A 17,360-nucleotide genomic window follows, 5' to 3' on the forward strand; every position below is an offset into this window, starting at 1 on the left:
ACTGGAAAAACTTACATTTTGTGGAATTTGAGCTTGCCATTTACATTACCAGTTCCATCACAGCCTGGATACGGACAAGTTCTGTAGAAAAACGAATGAAAACATGGATTACGGTCAAAAATCATGCATAACATGGATAACCATGACATTGGTCGGGTTTAGAATAAAAAGGAAACATATAATAACCACACCATTTTGAGACAATGTATACCTATTGATTGCAGTCTACTAGACATGGTATTATTATTTTGATTCCATGATTTCCTGAACTGATCACAAAGCAGCAATCATTATTCAATACAAAATTATACAATTTAGTATTCTAATTTTAAATATGACGATGAGCCAGTTGCAAACAAAGGTTAGGTTAGGTTCAAATGAATTGATTCACAAAACATGGCAACATGTCTATATTTTGGCAAAACCTTTCCTGTTGATTTGCTTAATCCTCGGGGTTCCCAGCATTTCATAAAGTGATTGAAAAAGTAAATTATACACACAATGCATTATTGTACACCCTACATTCCATAGGTTTAACATATGTCAAATTTTGTTTGTTCAATGGCATGAAACATAAATCAAGACAAAGTTGAACAAAACCAAGGGGAAAATGTGTAATTGTGTAGGCCTATGCATTTCCAGGTCAAGTAGGACACATTTGATTTCACTAAGTACACCCGACACATTCAACGGTTTCTATTATTATCCCCACAAATGCCACAAAATAATTTTAACCTTTAGGGAAGATTTTTATGTTTTGGAAGCATAGGAAGGGAAAATAGGGACCGCTGTCCGAAATGAGTTGTCCAAAGATTATGGGTAGTGATAGTGTACAAACTATTATTCCAGTAGTGCAGCTACGACCTATGTTTAGTTGCAATTGGATTTCAATTGTTCATTAAGATCATTTTATTTAATTTTCAGTCTATTTTACACATTGACCTTAAACGACCAATGACCTCAACAACCTATGTATACCAAACTGAACATACTCGCTAATTTTTATTTTAGCAGTCCCAGTAGCTATGAAAATTAATGCCCCGCAAAAATGACCACTTTTAAATTAACCTTGTTATTTTAACACAAAGGACATTGACCTATTTCACTTAACCACATCACCATTGCTCTGGTTCAGTATTTACCAATACTCAGAAATTGCACCACTTTGCCAAGGGGGAAGGGGGAAGGGGAAGAAATATGTCATTATGTAGTAGAATATAGCATGCCCTACAGTTGTATAATCCCTTCTTGGGAGGTTGGCCTCAAATGGCTAAATGCCAAACAAATAGGTAGACATAGGCAGGGTATACAGGAAACATAGTGATGTTTTAGGGTCACTTCAAAAATTACAATGTGGGTCGTCACTAGCTGTAGCGCTATAATTGTATAGATTCGCTGTAACAAACACTTCTGATGGTAATAAGTTGGTACATTATACATTCATCAATTGGGGAAGTTACGCCGTCAAATAATTTAACCCAGGACCTCTGGTACACAGGACCTGCACCCAAAACACTCAGCCAAAACAGTTAATATTAGATTTTTACATAATTAGCCAATTAAATAAAATTCTCCTTTCAAAGTCCTTTGGAATACTAGTATGTCAAGCACATTTCCAAGAAATGTTTTCGCATTTGATTTTCAATAGACCACTGGATTTCCATTTCCAATGTATTTGTCATGTTTAGGAATGCATGTTTCCAGCACATCTAGTAACCAGTAAGTATTCTATTATACTAGTTAACAAGATCGTAATGACATGTACATTTTGTATATCATCTTGTGTGAACAGTTTACAATAACCCTCACTTGTACTTTTATAGCACATAATCATTCCAGGCATCGGAAATAGAAATGTCAATGTTATAATGTCATCACTAGCAGTAGCACAACTGAACAAGTCAGAACAACCATCAAGAAACATACATACATTACATTCCCAGGGTTACATGTACAAGTAAATACTTGTCTGGATTTGAACAATAATACAGAGTCATCCCCATTCATTCGTACCTCTCCCTCCCTCCCCCAACACACACCCCCACACACACACAACATGGGAAGTAGGTAAGCACAGTCCTAGGAATCCTAACCTTGCAAAATAAATCATGTCATATTACTGTTAAATTAATTTCTCTAAAATATCTACAACAATTTAGTATGCCATGCACCTACAGTCACTTGCTCTTTACTCATATCTGTATTTTTAAATGTACAAATAGCATAGTTGACAGACATTACAAGTATCCTCTGTGGCTACCGTCTTGAAACCTATCTATTAGGTCAGTAAACCGCACACACGTATTAATCAAACACATTCATGTGTGCGTGTTCCATATTTCCCCCATGGCCAACACCCAAGGAACTACGACCTAAGGGCACGGAAGTTGTCCAGCGTGGAGTGACCGTGGTGGGACTGTGTGGGAGGAAAATGGGCATTTCCTCTATGAATTAGCAAACTTCAAATAACTCCTAGTATAAAGAGCGGAAAATCAATTGTTTACCTTGAATGTCACAAAAATAACTTGACACATTCAGCATGCAACAACAAATTGCAATTACATACACTTAACACATAAAAACCCGTTCCCCCATACATACTGCAATATATATATATGCAACCCACCCTGTCAAATTTTTTCCCTTACCATGGACATGCTTAAATATTCAAGTGCAGACTGACCCTACACCAGAAAATGTGGTCAATGACTATAATGAATTTGTAAGCTGTTATGGGTCTAGAAACACTAGATACAAACTGTGGACATCCGTAATTCCCACGCTGATGTTAAGCATACATACACAGTAACACACATACACTTCACAAAAAAATCATCATGGTCAAAGGTTAGTACCATAATTTTGCAGTTCTCGAGAATTCTTCCCTGAAAACACTATTCCATTACAAAATTTTAGTGATACAGATTATCTCAGATTCAATCAACGCTTGGCATAAATGCAAAAATAAAAGTGAGAAAACCCGCACCATTTCAGCAAATCTCCGCCTTTTATCACGCTTCGGCAATCCAAGTCAAAAGCACAAAATGTTTCCGTTCTAATATGCGTATTACAAAGCTGCTACACAGCTTTAAACCTGTCGTTGAAATTGTCGCCAAGTCTAAGGAGATAGGAAGGGAAATACCTCCTAATGAGGCACTTCCCTGCTGGGAGGGCAGCACGGTGATGGGAATTCAGAGGGAGGGAGGTAGCCCTCATTGTCACTTCTCCATTTATGTTGTGCGTAATACTTCACTTCCGTTGTAGACCTATTCACAACTTGCATGATCATGGCAATTCAGGGGGTGTGTGTGTGAGAGAGAGGGAGAGGTTGAGAAGAATCAGGACTTTTTCCCATTACATTCCAATGAACTGTGGACCAACACTCAACCGTGGATGCCCAGTGTACCTCAGAACATTGCAAAAATGCCTAAAATATGTTTAGCAGTGAGTCCCCTTTGAGTCCTCCATGCAACCGCCTGCGCGGAAAGTGCAATTTTGTTTCTCACGCTTTTCTAGCAATGCGCCACAAGGCTTTTGCAAAGCATGCACGCTAATTAAACAACATGTTTGTCATGTTATGTGTATGCACACACAACATGCACTTTGTGGTTAGAATCTCGTTTTGAGATGACCGTGCGATCGGCGAATAGAGTCAGTCCACAGTTTGCTGGGTGTGTCCTGATTTGGTCCACAATTTGATAGTTAATTTGGGTCCACAGGGTGTGTCTTACCAGCAGGGGTGTGTTTATATACATGTATGTGTATTTCAAATTGGCCTCAAACAAGGAAACACACTTCATTTAAACAGGTCTGCAAAAGTGCATGCATTTTTCTAAGCATAGAAGCGTGACTGTCCATGTTTCCGGTTCTGTGTAATGGACAATAATACAGACCACATTCTTACCATTTCGACACCACTTTCCCTGTCAAATTTTATTTATTCCATTATTTACCGATTTAAATCACTAATTGAGTTCAACATCTTTGCGCTTTTGCAAAATAACTTTCAACTTGGCATTGTCTTGTTATAAGCTTACTGATGTAGGAGGGTCTCTCCTACCCACAGGGAATCAGCCACTAGCTCTGTGCCAAGAATATAACCCATTTTACTTGGCTCTTTGCCTCTGGTCTAACAACATTATGTGAAAGCTGCCCCAGACATGTCATTCTTTCCCACATTGCACCACTTTTCTTGGCCACTGTCCTCATTATTTTATTATTCTTCATTACCACTTCTATAGTTTGTTCAGCTTATAATTGGCGTAAATTGTTTAGTTTTGTCACTGCGTGCGTCAGTGAAGTTCCAACATACGCGCGCGTAAATTCACATTAGCGTGTGCCAGTCACACATTACGCAAAACACAACTAGCATAATTAAGCGCTGCGCCCAACTACCATTCTGTATCAATACACAATGTTTTGAATTTTTTTTTTGCCAATTATAAGCTGACCAAACTATAGCACCCATTAGTTTTATAGGGGTCTATCTTTCTTTTCCTCAAAAAATCACAAGAGAACAAAAAATGGGGTTACAAAACATGTGGGAACAGTCTAACTAGGGCAAATTTTTCCATCCTTAAAGGTCATGCCTTCAAGTTGTCATGATGTCAGCATTATTGATCCCTGTAAAGCCTTCAAATGCGAATTCTGATGTAAGGCATGGTAAGGTAAATGTTTTGAACTTCAGGCTATACTCATTATCACCACAATATTCCCGTTTAAAAAAATCCTTCAGCGAGATCAAACAAAATTTGGCACATAACTTGTCGTTTTGCTTGCCTACTCTCACCACTGCTTTGTAAACAAATTAGATGGCTCTACGCCAGATGGATTTGACCAACTGGTGAATGCACCCTCTCTACAAACATAACATTGCTGCAGTTGCATGGAATACTCAACATCCACATTACAAGACGGTTACTATTACGTTTCGAGTCCCAATATGATGTAATTTCATTCTTCAAAATGTTCGCGCTACCTTTAGTTTTGTTGACATGTCAACACCAACGGCTATGTCTGTGAAAATCATGCGTCATCAAAGCACATGAGAATCGACCAAATGTTGTTACTTTGAACTATTTCAATTTCCACAAAAGCCGTAACATATGATGAAATAATGTTGACATGAAATCTCTTGTACCTTAAAGTCAAAAATCAATCAGATAAGTTATCAAAGATCAGCCATTATACATTATACTTAGGCCTAACAAAAATTGTATTGACCTAGAGCTCCTAAGTCAGGGTCGGTCACCCGGTTTTGGGGTTTTTTTTACCACATAAAATATCAAGAAATGCAAGTTTACCACAAAATACCATGGAAAACAATGATTTATACATGTATGGTTTCTTAGGCTTATTGTTTTAAATATATCAGAGTTGTGCAGTACGAATTACAAACAGGCAAAACATTTTCACAACATTTGTGTTTTACATACCAAATATGAAAAAAAAAATAATAATATACACGCCCACCCAAAATTTTTCAGATTTTAGGGTTGGTAGAAAAGAGCAAAACAATTCTTTTTTTAGGCCTTATTATACCAAAATGTGGTACAACAAAATCAGTTTTCTCCAACTGAATTCACTAACTTTGACAGGTTTATTTGTCATTTTCATGTTTTTGCACGCTCGTGAGTTCTTTTTTGCACCTAAAAGAACCATTTATTATTATTTATTTATTTTTTAATGTCAAAAAGTTGGCTTCATAACTCAAAATGTGAGTGACGACTTAGCTCACAGTTTAAGCATACAGGTGACAGGTTGCCTTTTTGTTAAATTGGAACCTGCCTCGTTTTCTCTGCGATAAATTGAAACATTTGTACTTGCTTTGTCTTTTGTGGAGCAATTCCAGTGCAATTCCGTAAAATTTGTCAACGTTGTGGGCAATTTGCCCCTTTTTTTCAGTAATCATGTAGAGACATGGCCATATCTATCTCTAATCTGACATACCATACTGAAGATGTGGAGGCAGCGATGACAAGAGGAAACAATCATAATGCATGTTCAATGTAAGGTGGAGTAAAATACACCTTTTTTCTCAATTTTATTTATAAAGCCCATAGTTTTAGGGCACTTACAACAATATAATTTGGATGATATGGAACATACTTCCACTTCACTTTGCTCAAGACAATTATCTTCTCCCTGAATCTGTATTGTACACTTTTACGCCCAGCTGAGCAACACGGTATTGCTTTCTTTCCCGACCCAATTTGATTATTTGCTCATTAGTAATATTACCCAGTCAATTCGTCAGTGGAAGCAAAATTGCATTTCTGAAAGACAATTTCATTCAAACTACGGGTAACTTGCTTCATGGCCGCAGGAGACACAGAATTTTGTGCAACATCAACATTATTTCCAGGGATTTCTACTAAATGGCAAGACTTGTTTCAGGGCCAATTTTGAGGAACAGAAGCCAAGAAATGTTGAATATGAATAGCTGCCTTTTAGTAACATCATGACAGGCATAGTTATAACATGTAAACAATAATACCAGTGCGCAAGAAGTGTGCGGCACAATCTTTTTCCGATAAGCTTAACATCAAATGAAAACAATTTTTTTTGTCACTACAACCAGTATTGTTATCAACTTTGAATAGATTTTGAAAAGAAAAAGCAATGTTACATATAAATATCATGATGAAGTTGATGGCATTGCTGGCAACAAATTGTGATTGTAATTCATTGGGTGAATGTGACAAGTTCTATGTGAATAGCTGCCTTGTGTTCAGCATGGGATAATGGCACAAATGTAGCTAAGGCTTGTATTATTATTAAACCATGCTTATATGGTGCATAAACGTAAATAACATACAAATATTATATTAAATTATTAAATATATACAAAAACAGTATAAAGAGTGAAGCAGAATTACAGGAGAACAATATATTATGAGTTATTGATATATCTTTGAATAGCCAGGCTTTTAGCCCATTTTTGAAATTATCAGTGGTGACAGACTGACGGAGTTCTGTACATAGTCTTGGAGGGCATTTCATAGCACCAGGGCAGCAAATGTCCGTTCTCCACAGCTCAGAGCGGGCAAATTGCAGGCGGTCTTCGGGTCTTACCCACCTTGCCCTAAGACCGTCGCATTTAATGGAATATACAGGGTAATCAGATCTGATAAATAAGTGGGGTGGTATGGATGGCTTTATAAGCCAACCAACAGTCAAGGGAACAAGTCAACAGAAGTTTGATACAAAATTGTGTACCAACATATTCCATACTGAACAAAAGGCAGCGATCCATACAAAACCTTTCACATTAACCTGATGAATTATAATCCTAAGTCGTTATCAGAAATGCCATCCACCTCATCATGATATCATGTTTTTACTTAGCAGTCATCACAAGAAGAAAAAAAAGATGTGGGGGCAATGCCAAGGAAATGTGTTTTTGCGTCAAAATCCAGAACATCCATGAAAAAAATTGAGCACTGTTGAAATGCCTCCAAGGTACCAGCCCTAATCGGCAATTCCATTTAAAATGCACACACCCGCTGCAGACGATTTCCTATCTAAATTCCAGTGTACCTTATAATCAATCCAGCTGGCAATTTTTGATAGTTTTATGTGAAACTCCAGCTGAAAATTTTTGTAAATTTATAACATCATTCATTCATTCATTTATTATGAATGAATCAGTTGAATTTTGCAACAATTTGGCCTAAAATTAGACAATTTTATTTGGAATTACCTATAATCAATCCAGCTGGCAATTTTTGATAGTTTTATGTGAAAATTCAGCTGAAAATTGTTGGAAATTTATAACATCCAGTTGAATTTCGCACAATTTGGCCTAAAATTAGACAATTTTATTTGGAATTCCAAAATCTTCCACACTTTTCCCCTTTATATGGATGAAAATAGTTTGGAATAATTTGGTTCCATTTGGTGGAAATTCCAAAATCTTCCCCAGTGGGGGTGTGGTTTTTTAAATGGAACAGCCCACTGCGCAACATCCCCAACAAATCCAACTTTGATATTTCCCTACGAGCCAACCTACTTGGCAGCTCAGGAAATCACATTAAAACAATTTGAATTTGACTATTTTCCTACACCTCTGCAGAGTAGTACCCCCTATTCACTAGGGTATTCGGCATTATTCACTGCCTATACTCCAGCACAGGCTCGTATGAAAAGAGTTGCATTAATTTCCGCTCTACGGTCCATTCTATAAAGTAGTCTTCAACGGAATACTACATACAAACTATGGATGGGAAGTGAAGTTGAGTGCATGCATGTACACCCATTTCTTTGAAAAGGAGTTCATTCTACTGTCAGCATCTCTTCTCTTTTTAACCTCTGGTTAAATATCACACCCACGATGATCAAGTGGAAACTCGTCAAGGAGCAACTGGAAAATTTGCACCCCCAACTTCCTGTCAGCATTTGCTGATGTCCTTATAGTCTCTGCTACCACAACTTTCACACATTATAGCAAACACAGTTTATACAGTCAGTTAAAAGCTGTAGACCAGCTACAGATATGTACTTACAAATTGCCACCGACACCTTTGACAGCTCGTATCTTGAGCTTGTTGGCGCGGCCTAATCTGGACTGGTACTGCTTCTTCGCTAATCTCCCTGTGGTGCCGTTAGATACTAACGTCTTCTTCCCTGGAAACTTCCCCACTTTACATCCTCGACACCGCCAAGGCCCTGGGTTTGATAAAAGTGAGAAAAAAGGAATAAGATTAAGTTGAAAATCAAAATATGCAAACAAACAAAAAGAAACATTACCAGACCATGATATAGGAAGTCTTACAACTGTATCAATGTACTGTTAAAGTGGTAATTTTTGCACATGTAATTTTTTGTGTTGTTCCAATTTTGAATTACTTGTTTTTAAAAGCACTATTTTTGAGTTTTCTTGTAAATGTAGACTTTGACATAATAGAACATATTTGCATGTTTTTATTTTCATGATAGCTGTTTTGAGGACAAAAATTATGTTCTGCAAAAATTTTCCAGATATCATTTTGTAATGCGCTACGAGCGCCAACGCAAATGTGCGCACCCGATCAGTATTAAAATATCTTGTACCGTTTTACTGTGCAGTATTAAACATTTGTGGTATAGCAAAAAGCTTCATTATTATAAATTTATAATAATGTGTGTTGCTGAACAATTCAGCACTTTGGCTACCAATGACAAAACTTTTTTCAATAAAACCCAAAATCCATTGATGTTGACTAAATTCTTTCAATAACTAACACAAATGCGTTGACAAATAAATACGGAATTCTAGTTTATTTCATTCACAAGACGACGACTTGAACATCTGTTTTGCACAATCCAAACGTAAGCTCTTTTCCTGAACAAAATTTGATTCAAAAAACCAATACAAAGCCATGTAAACACATCACTTGACTTTTGTGTATACCTGGAGCAGATCAGGTTTCACAAATTATCTCCAAAACACATAGTAATTTTGCTGAATCAATAACAGTTTATTTGCATAATTATGTAGAGCATCCATCAAAAACACATGACGGATTAAAGTGCTCTAGTTTCAAAGGGCACAATAATTGTTTGACTTTCTCATTTTCATATATTCTATTTCAACTTATTTTCCCTTGTCCCATTTCCCTAATAATCGAACAAGAAACCACCTGATACTGTTAAGCTCGCATGCCCACTTCCAAACCACCATCACTATACTAGGGACATCATTAATTGAACTGAATAAAATGCACAAATGTGTCGGGTTAACAACCCAAATCTCTTTACTCTTTCTTATCAATTTTATGGAAAGGAAAGCCCAAATGGGCTATTCCAGTTGAAATCCATACACCCCCTATGGAAGACATAACCTTAATCTCCTATATACTCCATGTGAATTTCAAATGAGATTACCTAAATGGGTAATTCCATTTGAAATCTATCCCCACCCTGTGTGGGATATTAAAGTCATGCCTTCCATAGGGGGTGTATGGATTTCAAATGCAATAGCCCAATGAGAGATCAGCTTCTACACACCAGGGCATACGTTGCAGTACAACCGATTAGCCCCGGATATCTACCGAGTGAGTGAAATTTCCTGACCTTTCACAAGCTATACACCCACTAGTTGAGAGCAACAGGGAATATGAAGGGGTCTTTGACCTCAAGCTCCAGGTCAGTAGTCTTACATAAGCACAACATGGGTTTTGCTCTGAACATGGGTTTCATTTGACAGGTTAGTTAACTTTTCTTGATCAGGAAAGGGATGACTCTGGATATTGGAAATTGGTTGGAAATACTGTTGAATGATTGGAGATATAGTGAAGTCAAATGTAAGCATCGGACGGCTGAATCTAATTACGTCATGCCAGTGATAATACCTGTCCTGATTGCTCACCTCTGATTTGAAATTGGTTGGTCACATTACAAACCTTCACATGGATGGCTCAATGCTAGATGGTCACAAATGTTTTGTTTAACCCTAACAGAACTAGGACTCACTAAAGCTCACTATTAAAACCGCTCTGCGTGCACGGATTCCACGGGACTTGATGACGCAATCAGACCAAGTCATATATACCCAGGAAATCGTTGGCCGGGCCAACGTCACCTGTGTAGCTACATGCTGGGGATCGTCTGCGTGGCATGCGAGGGGTCCGAGGTTCGAATCCCGGGGTTCCTAGTGACTTTCTTCTTCATCTTCTCTCCTTTTCGTTCCTTCTTTCCCTTCCGATAGCCAAAAACCTCGGGTAGGGTTAGGGTTAGTGACCATGCATATTTTCCCTATATGCCTTCTTAACCCTAACAGAACTAGGACTCACTAAAGCTCACTATTAAAACCGCTCTGCGTGCACGGATTCCACGGGACTTGATGACTTAATCAGACCAAGTCATATATACCCAGGGAAGCGTTGGCCGGGCCAGCGTCACCTGTGTAGCTACATGCTGGGGATCGTCTGCGTGGCATGCGAGGGGTCCGAGGTTCGAATCCCGGGGGTGCCAAGTGACTTTCTTCTTCATCTTCTCTCCTTTTTCGTTCCTTCTTTCCCTTCCGATAGCCAAAAAACCTCGGGTAGGGTTAGGGTTAATATTAATAATTAATTATGCACTGCTGATCTTCTTGCATTGGATTTCATTATTTTTAATGCACCCTAACAGCATAAAACGATTCTAAATGCATTGGTTTGCAAGCCACACCTACTTTCTGACACATTTATACTTTGTTCGGCTTATAATTATATGAAAATTATTCAGTTTTTGTTAATACACACATCAATATATTCCCAACTTAATCTCTGTTTAGTTCACATAAGTGTGCACCAGTCACATATTACATAACTAGCGTAGGTGCTGGGCTCAATTGCGTTCCATATCAATGCACGACATCGAGTCCCATTTTTGTCACCAATTATAAACGAAGCAAAGTATAATGCCCAACGGTTGTCTATGGACATAAATTGTAAACAATCAGCTCTGCCCCAACAAATTGATGGCAAGCGTCGGTTTCAATTCCACTATATTTACACAAATCTTGCGGCGGTGGGCCCCCGGGTATGATCTAGAGCGGCTAATTCATGGGAATCATTTTGGTGAACAGAAGCTGGCGAGATGGCATGTTTCATTGCAAGAATAATGACATACAAATTCAAGGTCAAACAGAAGTTTCAATTTCCTGACAGTTTATGAATGCTTATAGTAGCAGCAGCTGCAGTATATGATGATTGGAAGCATTCCAGTATTTCTAAATGGATCCAATGAACCTTGTTATTTAAAAAAGGTGGGTGACCTGATTGACAGCCTCGCCTCACCCACCCACCCCACCCCCATCGAAATGCAGATTTTGGCATCAGGTAAAAGCTCATGTTATATTTTTCTCATAACCCAGTGAAAATTTAGGCCTGAAATATGTTTTGTTTAGGCAGTATTGAATTAAACATAAAACTGATCAACTGGACTCACATTTATTTGAGAGGCTACAGTTTAGGCAGTAGTATTATGAACAAAAATGTGGTAGTTTGGTGGTATACCAACCTAGAAGCTGTGTACTGTTCTATGAGCCATTGTGATACACATTTCTGCGTCTATAATCCAAACCACTGGACCGATGTAATGTTAGGGTGAAGGGCTTAAAATATGGCAGAAAAGTTCATGTGTTCTTGGACCACCCACCCACTTTTAACTCAATTCCTAAATCAACATTTTCATGACTACACTCACTAAAGTAAAAAAAACCATATTGGGCCTTTTTATGATTACAAATTCAATGGCCAGGTTCAGGGACTGAAAACTGGCATGGACCCAATCAAGGAAAGATCTCTTCAACGAAGACAATAAATCAAAACGTCCAAATCCTCCTTATGACAATTGCTGTCAACGATCGTGAACAAACCTATATCTGTGGTCTGATCTTGTTCCAAGCCTTCAAGAGTTTTATGAGGTAGCCCTTCTTGTGGTTTGAGGGCCCGGATGGACAGACAAGATAATGACACACTTTTTCTGAAATGCACACAATTATAACCTTGGCATATAGCGGACACATCCCATTACTTGAATATGCTCTGCAATAATTGAAGAAAAAAATTGCAAAGTAACAGACTACTATTATCTTGAGAAAAGTTGAAATTAACACAATTAAATTGATTTTAATTCAATGTTGACAATGTGCATCACAAATTTTACCCCCAACATCATTTTTTTCAATAAATCTTCAAAACGTATTCATATTTCCAAATATTTTCCATTATTCCCTCTTTTCATATCAACACATGTATCTTTAATTCCATATATTTGACATTTTATATATCCCCTTTCTAAATATTGCATGCCACAACTCAAATTCTCACTGTTTTCTTTCTTCATCTTGGAAACAAAGAAATGATGAATGTAACTAAGTAACTCAAAGAAAATCAACAATAACAAAAGCAAATCTTTCAATTTCCTTTAACAATTACAATAATCAAGCAAGAGATACACATGCATGCCCAGGTTCACTTCGAGTCTGACCTTTGCATTAGTGGATGACATGCGCTTATTTTCACATGTTTATTTTCATGAATGGTACCATTTACATTCAGAACTCAAATAGTGCCTCAAAAGAATGATCAGAAAGTAGAATGCAACTCTTATCTAAACCTCTCCCAAATACACACCACACAAAGGAATAAATACCTCTTTGTTCTATTTTCAAAAGATTGCCACCCCTACCCAAAAAAGATCCGGGCATATGCAATTGACCTTTTCGGTAAATCCCATAACCCTTTGCGAGTACACCTAAGAACTCGTCCTTTTGCATCACGCCGCTCTGCGCCGATGCGCACATCGTTATTGCGCATTGCAAGTCGGCGTGACGTAAAATGACGAGTTCTCAGGTGTACTCACAATGGGTTATGGGATTTACCGAAAAGGTCAATACCGAAAACCTATTTTCAACAATTCTGGGCTATTAACATTCTAAAGCAAATCAACTATTAAATACTATTCTCAAATGATATGATGTAAAAAAATTCAAAATTCCTCTACAAATATGCCGCAAGTATCCATCGCCTCTTGAAGACGGAATGGTATACAAGCGTGCTTGCAATCTACACTACAGTTCCATTCTCTAGAGTGACCATATCCCATCTTGAAAAATATTATTACCACCTATGTTATTTTTTGCTCATAGTTAACAATACTCATGGTACCTCTTGTTCAACAAGCCCAACTTCTCAAACATCTTTGAAGTTGACGCGTTTGACGCTTACTATTTTGAGTGGACATACTTATCACTTCATCTTTCAATTGAAATTGTCTTCTTACTGTGCATCAGCAGGTAACCATGGCAACTGATGCAAGGAGGGAATTTTCCACAGTAAATAATTTATATCAAGGAGAAATTGCAAGTTCATCACCCTTGTATAATATCTAACAAGGATGTGTATCTGGGACATCCTTCGGCATTTTTGCTGCATTGAAAAAGGGCATCTACGTTTGACAGTGAGGATGAAAGCTATGGAGATTCCAGTTGAAATCCATACACCCCTTATGGACGACGTAACCTCAATTTCCACACAGGGAGTGTGAATTTCAAAAGGGGTTACCGGAATGGGCAACTCCATTTGAAATCTGCACCCCCCCCTGTGTATAAGATTATGGTCATGTCTTCCATACTGTAGAGGGTATATGGGTTTCAACTGGAATAGCCTAAATTTTGACTTTGGTATACATGTAGCTCTAAAGTTTATTATGTCCACTACTTTTGCTTTGTTTTGTTCCCCACATCAAGTTAATATGCTTGGTTCGAATCTTTCAATGTCTACTACTGTGCAAGTCATTATTTTCTCATACAGAAATTTTTGTGACTTCCGACAAAGGAGACCTTTGATAGTATTTTCGCGACATTCATGACTTAACAATTTTATCATGACAAAAGTTTTTCATATTCATGTGCTGTTCAATTCATGACCTAACATCTAATCGTAAAATGCAAGAAAATAAAACGCTCACAAAAATTACCACTTATTCAGGTACTGTATCAATTAAATTCATGGTGATTTTGCAACTAATGTTTGTGGTGAGACATCATCATGTAGTCATCAATTCCACTTGATCCCTGCATAAATAAATCTCACCATGTACATAATTAGGAACATAATGCATGTGTTAATCTTTGGGGTCTCAATGATGCTTCATATATAGTATGTATCAAATGATTAAGTGATCCTGTATGACCGCACTAAGGAAGTGGTTACAGATATATATCCATTATACTCCTGTCTTAAATGTGTGTGGATCAGTTTTGAGACTCCAAAACCGCAGCAAGGAGGTTAAACAAGTGCGATTCTACCTCATTTGGGTATGACACACTTGTTGTCAGGCTCGGTTTAGGGTGGACTACAGATTATCGCAAGCCTCCACACTGTTCAGCCTGCAGCATTTACCACGTTCAAGTTCCTCGACTACAGATAACCTGTATCCCACCTCGTACCTCACCTAATCACTAATAGTATCCTGCAGCTACTCAGTATTTTACTGCCATACATTTGTGGATGATATCAGCAAAAAAATTATGATAAGTTTTACGACAATGGGCTATTCCAGTTGAAATCCATATACCCCTTAGAGAAGATATGACCTTTCTTCCAGGGGGTGTAGATTTCAAATGGAGTCACCCTTTTATGTACTCCCAATTAAAATTCACTCTCCCTGTGTGGAAGATTAAGGTCATGTCTTCCACAGAGGGTGTATGGTTTTCAACTGGAATAGCCTAGTACTTTCAAGACAGTCCGCCTACCTTTAGGTGCCCTCTTGAGTTGTGGTTTCACACAGCTCATGTGGAAGCCTCTGTCACACATGTCACACACCAGCAAATTCTGCAAGCAAAGACAAAACAAATATGAACATCAGCGTTATCAAAATACTGCACAATGTTTGGACGGCTAGTCAAACCTTTTACCACACCTAGAAAATGACCATTTAAACTTCTAATGTCGGTTATGCTGTATACTTTGCAGAGGCTAATATGTGTACTATTGCTTTAGACTGTCCCAGACACCTCAAGTGTGGATTCATATGTCTCTTGATTTAAGGTGACGGCACTCTTCGGTCTTGCTCCAATTACAAATCATCTAGCATTGTTCACATCTGATATACACTTGATCTTATTTTCCATTGTAAGCTAATTTTTTAGAATAGTATTATGTTGGCAATAGTGATATAATGATTAACCTAAAGATAGGGCAATAAGTATCATTACACTTCAAAAACAGGCAATTTCTTGATGAAATTAAACTCAAATGAGAAAATCAGTCAGTTCAAGGGATGGTAAAAATATGTGATATACATTCAGAGAACTCAAACACCTCCATATGAATTGATTTGAGCACAATATGGTAATTTAAAAGGTAAGATTTTAAAAAAAGGTCAAATTGAGCTGTTCACCGACTCCGAAGTGTTTTCCCGCCCCATTTGAGATGGGATTACTGCTGCGTGACAGTTTTAGACTTTGCGCTGTCAGAATCAGGGTGTAGGAAGAAAAGTCAATGGAAATTATGTCATTTTAAGATACAACATGACAGGCAAGTTGTATTATGACAAGGTATCAAAATGTACAGAGCAAATTTATTCAGTGGACTGGATCTGACATCTGAAGGCAGAATGTCGAGAACCCAGCCTTAAAAATCCGACTGAAATCTGAACATTTCCTGAAAGCTTCAATCTCTGCCAAGAAGCCTTAATGATGATCAGCGTCTACCACTACTGATGCATGGCTTCATCATCATTTCCCCTTAATTTTTGTTTTAATGGATGGAAACCCCAATATAGGCCGGAACGTTTTAATTCAAGATACTAGTCCATTCAGTATAAGATAAATATGACCTACACCACAATGCATGAATCTTACACAAATGATGCAATGGTCACTTAAGTTATTAAGGATCAGTTAGAGAAAGATGGAACATCCTTGAATATATTCCATCAGGTCTGTATTATAAAGAATTTCATCAAGACCAGTCAAAACTTACATTTCTGGGCATTTCATCAACCACTGGTTGACTTCATCAGCAGTGTTGCTCTTTTGAATTGCTGTATGTGATATTGATCCGGCAACTCTTGTGAGTTTGAACAGCATCATTTTCCTGTGTCAAAGTTCTTATTTAACACAGGATCCGGAGCAACAGTTGCAAGCTCCTAAACTGAGATGAGGAGGCTTACCAATTTTCACATCTATACGATCCAGTGTTACATAACTTGGACACAGGGAATGATGCTGTTCAAACTTCAAGAGTTGCTGGATCAATATCACACAGCACTTCAAAACAGCAACACTGCTGATGAAACACAATGTGATGAAATTCGTTACATTAAAGATGGAACATTACATGACTTTAGATTAGAGGTACGAGCTCCGTGGATGGGTCATTCTCCATTTCATACTGGACTGACTATAGCAAATTGCAATTCATGAATATTGTTTTACAATTGCATTACTTGATGACAAACTCTTTACACCTTGAGAACAAACTGTCAGCTGAAGAAACAACCGTAAAAATATAATGAATTTTCCATCTTCTGGTTTAACCAACACACTGCATGTTTAAATAATCTGTTGAATGATTTATTGTTGTTCAATTTTGTCACTCACAACACTAGTTAAGTATGTACTTCATCAGTACATGCTTAGTTGTACTTATGGTGAAGTCTTTTGCTATTCAATTGCTACTTTAATTTTGAAAATTATGTAAATTTTAAATCAGCAGCTCAAATTTCTTCACACACATACACAAAGAAAGTGATTGTTGTAAATCTTTTAAACTAGAACACCTGCTGACGCAAACATTCCTCAATTAATTTTCATTTGCCTCACGAAATATCTTAATGTTTCCCGATCCGATTCTAATATAGAGTATTTTTCCCCCATTCTTCAAGAG

At 37.6% G+C, this 17,360-nt stretch overlaps 1 protein-coding gene across 1 annotated transcript in view; it reads right to left on the minus strand.

Moving 5' to 3' along the window:
• The window catches only part of LOC140159168 (uncharacterized), a 124,547-nt gene that overhangs the window by 50,262 nt on the left and 56,925 nt on the right, over window positions 1-17,360 (minus strand). Inside the window, 3 exon segments of the mRNA XM_072182539.1 lie at window positions 16-81; window positions 8,505-8,667; window positions 15,224-15,302. Coding sequence (XP_072038640.1) covers window positions 16-81; window positions 8,505-8,667; window positions 15,224-15,302 — 308 coding nt within the window.

The sequence above is a fragment of the Amphiura filiformis genome, chromosome 8 (genome assembly GCF_039555335.1).
Source record: "Amphiura filiformis chromosome 8, Afil_fr2py, whole genome shotgun sequence".
NCBI classification, from domain to species: domain Eukaryota; kingdom Metazoa; phylum Echinodermata; class Ophiuroidea; order Amphilepidida; family Amphiuridae; genus Amphiura; species Amphiura filiformis.